Source organism: Malania oleifera, chromosome 2 (assembly GCF_029873635.1).
Source record: "Malania oleifera isolate guangnan ecotype guangnan chromosome 2, ASM2987363v1, whole genome shotgun sequence".
Classification (NCBI taxonomy): domain Eukaryota; kingdom Viridiplantae; phylum Streptophyta; class Magnoliopsida; order Santalales; family Ximeniaceae; genus Malania; species Malania oleifera.
Window position 1 is genome coordinate 124,919,800 of NC_080418.1, and position 10,256 is coordinate 124,930,055.

General features: G+C 35.8%; 1 protein-coding gene across 5 annotated transcripts in view; it reads right to left on the bottom strand.

The window, feature by feature from the left end:
- The window catches only part of LOC131149054 (uncharacterized), a 33,084-nt gene extending 25,368 nt beyond the window's left edge, over positions 1 to 7,716 (bottom strand). For 3 of the 5 annotated variants that reach the window (XR_009135120.1, XR_009135121.1, XM_058099107.1), the window contains exon 1: positions 6,439 to 7,716. Coding sequence is in view for 2 of the 5 variants with exons in the window: in XM_058099107.1 (XP_057955090.1) it covers positions 6,476 to 7,630 (1,155 nt within the window). In the remaining 3 variants the exon portion in view is untranslated. The remainder of the gene's footprint in view (positions 1 to 6,438) is intronic. The other 2 variants (XR_009135122.1, XM_058099108.1) reach the window with 1 other exon arrangement.
- Positions 7,717 to 10,256: the final 2,540 nt, after the last annotated feature.

The window sequence follows — 10,256 nt, forward strand, 5'->3', positions numbered from 1 at the left end:
TTTGATCAAAGGAGCATCAAGTATGATTGATTCTTTGCCACAAGGATAGCTCTTACATTTATTTTTCATTACAAATTCTAATGAAGAAAAATTGTAGGCCAGATTCACTAAACGTGTGATTTTCATCATATGCATCCTTTAGCATACAAATTATAAGTGGAAACAACGGTGCAAAATATAACCTTCGATGATTTTGATACAAGTCATCAAGATGATAATGAAATAGCCAGGCTTCTTCATAAGATTCAGCATGTGATATGTATAGTTTTAAAAAATCAAAGATAAATACCACTAGTGACAACAACAATAGTTGAAACCTATTGAAACTACCAATAGTGACAACAACAACAATCGAAACCCACTAGTTAAAGCCCTATCATCTCTCCTAGGGCTGCGAATGAGTTGAGCCGCTCGTGAGCTACTCGGTGCTCAACTTGATAATGGCTTGCTCAAACTAGTTTATTAAGTTAAACAAGCCAAGCTTGAACTCAAATTTCAAGCTCATCAACTAAACAAGCCAAGCTCGAGCTGGTTCATACTCAGCTTTTAGGCTCGCGAGCTGGCATGCTTAATAGCTTGTGAGCTGGCTCGTTCACTACTTCGTTAGTCGTGAACTAACTCGATATTGAGCTCGTGAACTAGCTCGATATTAGGCTCATGAACAAACACAATATCAATGTTTTAAAAGGTGTTCTTGAGGCGCGCCTTGATGCAAGCATAAAATGCCGTGAGGCATAACTTAAAAGGCAAAACTCCTCAAATGTGTTCGCCCCAAAGGCGCGACTTTTACACCTCAGCTAGAAATGTGTACACCTTTTAGGAGCACACCTAATAATATGAAAAATATACAAAAAAGAAAACAAATGAGAAGATAAGTTAGGGCTTGGTGCGTGTAACCCCCCCACCTCCCGACGACTAGAGGACTTGTGCAAAGCTTTTCCTTCTTCCAAGTTTTTGTCTCTGTCCAACAACTCCTTCTAGCCTCTCGTCTCTCTCCAACAACCCCTTCTGACCTCTCGTCTCTCCCCGAAGACACCCTACAGCCTCTCGTGACCTCGTCTCTCTTTGGCGACCTCCTCTAGTGTGCCTCTATCACCGACTGTCGCTCTCTGCTTCGAGGTATCTTCTCCAGCTAATTCAACTCTCTCTATCTCTCTCTCCAGTCTTGTTTGTATCAGAAGACTCTCTGCCAGTCTGTCTCAAATTTGGCTTTTTCTCTTCTTTTTGTTATGTTTATTTAAGAGTTTAAACTTTAAATCATGAAAATGGTGTCCATTTTGTGACATTATGGCTTATGCTTATCTTTTAACATGCACTATTTGAGTTTGTTACCTAAAATTCGCCTACATGATACTTAAGAATTACGTTTTTATTTCTTTCCCCATTATTCTATAATTTTCTCATTTTTATACTACATATAAATTTATTTTATTTATTAATTAGTTTAAAAAATACAGTTCCAAAAGGCTTACACTTCAACACCTTGAGGCTCACGCCTCATCTTGCAAAGGGTAAAACGCCTCACCTTACACCTTCGCCTTTTAAAACATTGTTCAATATTAATCACATTAAATATCTTATTTTTGAATTTTTCACTTCAAAATATATTTTTCTCAAATTATATTTATTAATTATCAATTAATTTAATTAGTTAATGGCTTGGTTCGTTTATTAGTTTGAAATGAGCTTCAGTCGAGCAGAGTTTGAGCTCGAGCAAGCTCAAACTCGAGCTTAGCTCGTTTATATGTGAAATGAGCTTTAGTCAAGTCGAGCTCGAGCCAAGCTTAAGCTATATATATATATATATGCTAAATGAGCCAAACTCAAACAGATATTTTTAAACTTGAGTCGGGCTCGAGCTCGCTTATAAATAAACGAGCATCTTGGCTCATTTGCAATCTTAATCTCTCATTCCACCAAAACCAACCAAACCCCTCAATTTAAACCCTATCCATCGCCATTGCTCCTCATCATTGGCTTGTCATCATGATCAACAAGCCCACACAGGCAAGATGGAAAGAGAAATCACAGCTAGAAAGAACATTGAGAGAATCAGAGCTAGAGTAGGTGAGACGTCTCCCAATAATGTAGTAAAATTTGGCAAAAGAAATTAAAAAAACAAAGACAAATACCAACAGTGACAACAACAATAATTGAACCCCCACTATCTCTCCATTCCATAAAACCAATCAAACCCCATCCACCACCATTGCCGCTCATCATTGGCTTGTCACAACAATCAACAAGCCCAGAAAAGCAAGATGGAGAGAGAAATCACAATAAGAAAGAGGAATGAGAGAATCAGAGCTAGAGAGCAGGTGAGATGTTTTACCAATAATGTAGTAAAACTTGGGGCAAACTAGTGAATTAATAACTCGGCACTCTTCTTGCTTAGACAGGGAGGTTTCTATCACTAGTTTTGCGGGGTCCATTGGAAGATCCAATGTACGTAAGCTAAGCAATAAGAGTAGATGACTAATGCATCAACCTCCTAAACTTGTTCCTACTTTATCCCAATTTCCAAGATTAAACTTTGGGATCTCCAACAATGTGTCTTACATATCCTCAAATTTTTGTTATGTCTCATAAGAGATCTAAGCTTTCAAAAGAGAGGAAGATAGTTAGCAAACCTTATTAAAATGAAATGGAGGACCCTAATACACATGTGCACACATGCATGCAGAAAGCTAAAGGGAGAAATGAAACAAGACTCCACCAATTCTTGCCCCACCATACTCATTCAAATCACTCAAGAATCCATTCCATGGTCAAGTATATTCAAGGTGACAATTCCTATCAAAGATAGGAATGTCACTAAGGAAACATATCCCAAATGGTTACAAGGGACATATTCCCATGATCACTAAGGGTCACTCTTGCCCCTACAGCATCATCCTCATGCAAGCATACAAGCCACTAAACTTCCCTAGACCAAAGCCATCCATAATGTAGCAACCTATGCCATATGTGACAGGCATATGGAGATTAAAATAACCCAATCAGCACAAAGCAACACTACTTAAGAGGAAATTTATGGAACATAATGGATCCATGCCTCCACCTCCCATTCGGGAGTGTTACATGACATAATATTCTAGTGTTGTCCATGGGGCTCCCAATCCCACATGGAAGCTCTATAAACCCCACATGGATGCCAAGAGCCCGCGCCCAAGCTCCCTTTGGGGTGCTCACTTCATTGTGGCACTAGAGTGGGTAGGAATATGTTCCCCCTAAGAGGAGATTTCATTGTCATCCACACTCTAGCATAAGGAAGTATCAATATGTCAAAGGAGTTATACTAACCTTACTTGCCAAGACACACTTAAACATCTATATAAATATGTTGCTAGGCCACAATGACACCCAAGAATGTCTGACACTTCCATTACTAAATCCGTAGTTGAAATGTGCTTCATCCATGACACATCCCTATGTCAACTAACATCTCTGACACCTCAGCAAGGCTCCCATAAAAATGAACCTCCTGCGCATGTCATGGAGACAAGAATTATACGTTGTGCAAGCAATGAAATGATTGTCCATCTCCTAGTGCACTGCATAGTAGCATTGCAGCTTTTGTAATCCCCTTCTTCATTGGCGGGAAGAGCAGGTGGCCCCTAGGAAAGATGGGAAGAGTTGCTTTTGGTTAACTTCAAGACCTTTGGAAAGAATAGAAATGGTAGAGCTCTTTGGAGTGCAGTTGTTTTTTCCATCTTTCGAACCTTGTGGATGGAGGAGAGGAATTCTAGGATCTTTGAAGGCCGTTCAACCTGTTCTCGGCTTTAATGGGATAGAAAGTATTCCTCACCTCTTTTTGGGTGCACTACTTAGGTTTCTTTTGAGACCTATTGCAGTCGGACCTCATAAGAGACTGAAGAGCAGAGCTTTTGTAATGGCTACTTGTATTTTTTTTTCTGCTTTTCGGTTTTTTGTTTGCTGTAATATAGTTTCTTCCTACTTTTCTAGTTTTTTGGGGAGGACTCCTTGTTCTCTAGTTCATGTACTCTGGTCTTCAATTTTATTATTTAATAATTTTGTTTTCTTTTATCCAAAACATAAAAAAAAAAAAAAGATACAATGGTTGATGGATAATAAGCCAAAATACAGCCCCTTATCCACCTTTAACTTCCGAATAAAGCTTTTAACTTTTTAAAACTACTGGCCTATAACATGTTATCTCTCTTAAATTTTGACTTTTCAAAACTACCTTCCTGAAATATTAGATTCCCAAAACCAACTTTTCAAATCAGAAGTGTGTGTGCCAATGGTGAGTACTACTATAGAAAAAGAAATCCTCAACATTATCAGTCTTGTATTTTCTTCCTAAAATATCATTTGATGGCCCACTACCCACTATGTAGCCTACGTTGTAAGTACCCAAACCATCTGAGTCGTCCCTCCCTTATATTGTATAGGAACTACACCTTATTTACCATGAATATGTTCATTTCTTAATTTATCTCTCAGTGCTATACCACTCATCCATGTAAGCATTCTTACTTTTTAGATATTCTATTTCTTCATCGCCCAACATTCTGATCCATATAGCATAATTGGTCTTATAGTCATTCTATAAAACTTTCCTTTTAATTTTAAGGGTATTCTACGATCACAAAACACACTTGAAGCACTTCTCCATTTTACCCAACCTACTTTCACTCTATGCATTACATCCTCTTTTTTCTCCTTTAGCCTGCATAATAGATCCAAGGTATCAAAATCTATTAGCGTTATTTATTTCTTCATCATCACGTCTAACTTTGCCTCCAATATTCTTATTACTATTACTGAAATTACATTTCATATATTCTATCATATTTCTATTTATCCTAAAGCCTCCAGATTCCAAAGCTTCTCTCCATAATTCTAACTTATCCTCTATTCTGGCCCTAGTTTCATCTATCAATACAATATCATCTGCAAACAACATACATCATGGCACCTCATTTAGATACTCTTAGTCAGTTGATCTATCACTAAGGCCAAAAATATAAGGGCTCAAAGCAAATCCTTGATGTACACCTATGGTGATTGGAAATTCTTTAGTCTCTCCATCTATAGTCCTTACACTAATCATTACTCCATCGTACATATCCTCAATGACATTAGTATACCTACTACATATACCTTTTTTTTCTAAAACCCACCATAGAACTTCCCTAGGTACCCCTATCATATGCTTTCTCTAAGTCAATAAATACCACATGCAAATGTCTCTTCTTTTCCTTAAACTTTTCCATTAATCTTCTTAACACATATATAGCTTCTGTAGTAGATCTCCTAAGCATAAAACCAAATTAATTTTCTGAGACCTTCATTTCTAGCCTCAATCTTTATTTAACTACATTTTCCCACAGTTTCATCCTATGACTCACAAGTTTAATTCTATGATACTTATTGCAATTTTGGATATCTCCTTTATTTTTGCATACAGGCATTGAAGTGTTTTTCCTTCATTCATTTGGTATTTTCTTAATTTTTATAATTGTGTTAAATAAATTAGTTAACCATATAATTTCATTATCACCTGAGCATTTCCAAACTTCAATTGGGATGTTATCCAGTCTTATAGCTTTTCCATTTTTCATTTTTTTAGTGTAAACTTAACTTCGTTAACTCTAACTTTGTGAATAAATCTCATATTTTTAGTTTTTTCCTCATTTGTAAATTCTAAGTTTAGGCCTTTTATTTGGTTTTCATTAAACAGCTTATTAAAATAACTTCACCATCTTTCTTTTATGTCTTCTTCCTTAACCAAGACAATAGCATTCTTTTTTTTATACATTTTACATTACCTAAGTCCTTACTCTTTCTTTCTCTAAAATTAGCAAGTTTAAAAACATATTTTTCCCCTTCTTTTGTATTTAATCTATTATACAAATTATTAAATGATCTATGTTTAGCTTCACTAACAGCCCTTTTTGCATCTTTTCTTGCCTCTTTATACTTTTCAAAGTTATCCATGTTTCTACATTTTTGCCACCATCGGTCCTAATTAAAATAAAAATAAAAATAAAATAAAATAAACCTAAGTCTAAGTTGCAAAGGAAGCATTTTCAAATCCAAAGGCCAAGTCAGAATGATGTAAAAGAGCAGCTAAGCAACTGAATTCTGTCAGCATGCCAATATTAATGTTATCTTCTCACACGTCATTCTTTTCAAACAGTATCTTCTGCCCATGTACTTAATCTGCCATTTTTTGAGGATACAACTCAACAAGATCACAACAGCCAGCATAAAAATAGCAGTGTTTATTTCAGTCGGGAAAGAAAGAAACAGAAAGTAAAACTTATAGATGTGGAACTCGAAATTATTTCTTCAGGCCCTATCAATTAAAAATAATATTTCACATAAATTGCAGTAATCAGTAACACTTTTGATTACAAGAACATGGATGTCAATATGTCCACTTTCCAGAACAACGAAAGATCATCTTACAAAAGAGGCAGTACAGAATTGAACTTTCTACCATCAATCAATTTCTTCCAAGTGGGAGAGATCTGCAAGTAAATGTTTCCTTGAAATTGGATTTCTTGGATGAGGTAAATATAGATGCATAAACTTCCTTATTAGCATTAGGTGGGGCTATGTCAGCCGCTTTGAACCGCTTTACTGAACCTTCATTTGCACCTTTTACAGTAAAACCAACATTTGCAATTTTCACATTTCCTTCCACCTTACCTGTAACCTTCTCCACGCCCTTAGAATCAATTCCATGCTTTGTGCCACTTAACCGGGCTGAATCCAAACTCACACCATCCTCCCCGCATACCCTCGCATCCCCATTCTTCACCTTTTTCACCTTCTTTTCCCTCAACTTCGCCTTTTCTTCTTCCATCCTCTCCCTCAATGCTGCCACCTCCTCCTCACTCCCATTAATCACAATCTTATCCCCCTCCATAAACTCCTTATGACAAACAAGGCAAGACGAAGATTTAACCTCCTTCAAAGCTTTAGCACTCAACACATGCCCACAACCCTTCAAAGAAAAAAACTTGTACTTCCCATTAAACTCAAGCCCTGTAATGGGACACTGGAACCGAGTTCCCCCAATCACATCTCCATCGTTTGAGTCCAACCCAGGAATCATCGAAAATTGAATCGGAATCATATCCTTCAAACCCTTGATATGCCCAAACTCCTTGGGCAGCTTCTTCCCCAACAACGCCTCCACAAGCGCCTCTTTGTTGAACACATTCCCGAGCCTATCCACCACGCAAGGATGCTTCAACGGCTCGAACGACAGCGCACACGTCGTCCACTTGGATAATCTCTTCTCATTCGGATCAACCTTGTCGGGCTTTTTTATCGCGTACATGTTGAGATAGCAATCGCGGGACTCTGCTCCGGTGGCGCCGCCATCGCCACCGCCGCCAGGGGCTCGAATGCGAAGTACGAGCGTCGAGAAATGCTGGATTTGGGAGTCGCGTATGGTGGTGGAGTCAGAGAGGGGCTTGCCCGTGAAGGTGAAGTATAGGGAGGCTAGGGTTTGGGAGGGGAGGTTTTGGGGGAGGAGAGAGAGCTTGAGGTGGCGGAGGGTGTGAGAAGGATTTAGGGCAAGGGCGCGGGAAGGAAGATTGAGATCGGGGGATTGGACGAAGATCTGCAGAGGGTGGTTCGCAGGATCCATTCTGAATTCTAGGGTTTCTGTGATAGACTTTTGAGGTTGAGAAGACGAAGCTGAAACAATGGCTGGTTTCGGAATTGGGAATTTTGGTGCGTCTAACCGCCCTTGGGATCTGTTTTTATCTTATTAATCGGTCTGGTCTGGCAAGGCTCGACAATTCGGTTCGGTTCGGTTCGGTTTGAGCCTTGTAGTTTCCCAAAGACAAAGACGAACCACTTATAGAAAATAATTTTTTTGTGGAAAAAATTATTTACTTTAAAAATACTTATCCAAAAATATTTTTAAATCACTTATTGTAAGTATTTTGTAGATAATTATTTTTTGAAATATTTTTAAAAAAAATACATGTTTTTTCAAAGGAGTACTTATTTTTTGAGAATTTTTTGAACCGGGCGAAATCTAATCAAATTTATTTTTTAAAAAAATTAAAGTTTAAAGACACTTTATGCTTAATTTGGAATTTGGAAAAGTTTAATAAAAAAATAAAAATACAAAAAAAATTTACTTTTTTGTCTTTGATAAATAATGAAGGTGGAAAAGAAAATAAAATATTATTAATCAATTAATTAGTTAAACATTATTAAATTAATATATTAAATAAACAAATAAAGGGAATAGTAAAAAAATAATTAAATTAAATTAAAATTATTTATTAGTAATTAATTCATTAGTTAAACATTATTAGCTTGAATTAATTAAGTAAGTAAAATGGGGGTTATATCTATATATATATATATATATATATATATATATACATATATATATATATATATGATAGGAAGTTAAGTTAAAGTAAGTAGAGGGTAAAAAAAAAAGGGAAAAGGATAAAGAAGCTTACATGAACCAAAATCAAATTGAATTGGAGAGAGAGAGAGCTCTCTCAGTGCATCCGACACCTCCTCCGTCTCTCCTTCCCTCTTTTTTCAATTTTTCAGCAAATATTTAGCCGATCAAAAAACGGAAGGTATCGTTGGGTTCCTAACTTCGCCACCGATATTTCTATTAGAGCGAATTTATCGTGGGAGCAGTATAGGTACCACTCATGGGGAAAGATATATTTCCTCTAAATCCTTAATTTATCCTTAAATCCACCGTTAAATCAACGATCAGGCACCACTACGGGGTCCTAGTCACAATCGTCGTCATTTTTACCGAAGTAAATATTTAATTTGGGTTTTCTAAGCCCCATTCCAAAGCGAGAGTGGAATTTGGGAAATTAGGTAAATTGGTTATATTTGAGGGTATAATTATTTATTTATAATTTATGGGCCTAGGAAATATTAAAATAGTATTTTATTTAGAGTTGACTTAATGGAATTATGATTTTTGATTCAGGGTCCAGGTGAGCGCCGCAGGTATTTTTCGGGGTCCCTGTTGGTGTAATTCAAGAAACCAGGTCAGGGAAACTATATATTAAACCAAGTTTTATGAAATAAAAGATATTGAATTATGTTATACTTATGTATACGTTTTGGTATGGGTTTAAAAATGTCAACCATATAAATTATGTTTTCTGAGTTTATGACCACTTATTTAGTTATGTATATGTGAAAATGAACTCATGAAAGTGAAATGTATTTTCTGGAAAATTATGTAAGAAATGAAAATTATATTTTCAATGTTAAAATGTTAAATGTGGGTTGACTTATTTTACAAGGAATATGTATGATTTTTATTGCTAAATTGTGTGGCATGAATAAATGTAAGTTTTGTGCAAATATATGTTAAATGTATAAGATGCAGGCTAAGTAAGTAAAGTATTAAGAATAAAATATGATATGAATCATGCTGCTTGTGCATGTTAATGCAACCATGTAAATGTAAGACACTTGAAAAGAGTCGTGTTAGCATATTTTAGAGCATTTCTATGTGGACTAACTGATTACAACTAAAAAAAGTTGTGTTAGCAGATTTTAGCGCATTTTTATGTAAACTAACTAATGATGGCTAAAGAGCAGTTGTAGTACGAATGAATGAAATGAAAATAAAATGAAAAGGCAATGAAATGACAATGAAATAAAATGTGAAATGTGAACGATGTAAATGGGAAAAAGTCACTTAAAGTAAAATTCAATGAAATGTTAAAGTTATGAACATAAATAGATGTGAATGATTGAATCATGACAAAAAGAATAATATATTAAGATATTATAAGTATTTATGCTAATAGACTATGTTACAATTGGGGTGGGGCATACTCTTCGTCGAGGGTTTGCTCAGAAAGGCAAGTGCACTAGTAGTATCAGATTTAGCAATAGGCTACATAACGTATTAGGGCAGAGAGAACTTACTTGTATGGGCAGGTAGATTTCCCTATCCTTGGGGGCCTTCACTGGTAAACCTTTGCTTGAACTGTGTAAGTATGAGATTAATCTATCACTTGAGGGTTTATTGAGTAAGGTGAGTGATTACGCACTTAAATTACATAACTAGGTATTTTAGTTCATGTATTACGAATTATATTTTTAATTAAATGTCTAATTAATCTCAATAAATTAACATTGTGTCCTGTTTATAACATTTGAGTTTTATTAAGTAAATTATGATTTTTGGTATTTTTTATCACAGGACGATTATTGGAAGTTAAAAATCAAAGGTACTTCATAATCTATGCATAACTCTCATCCAA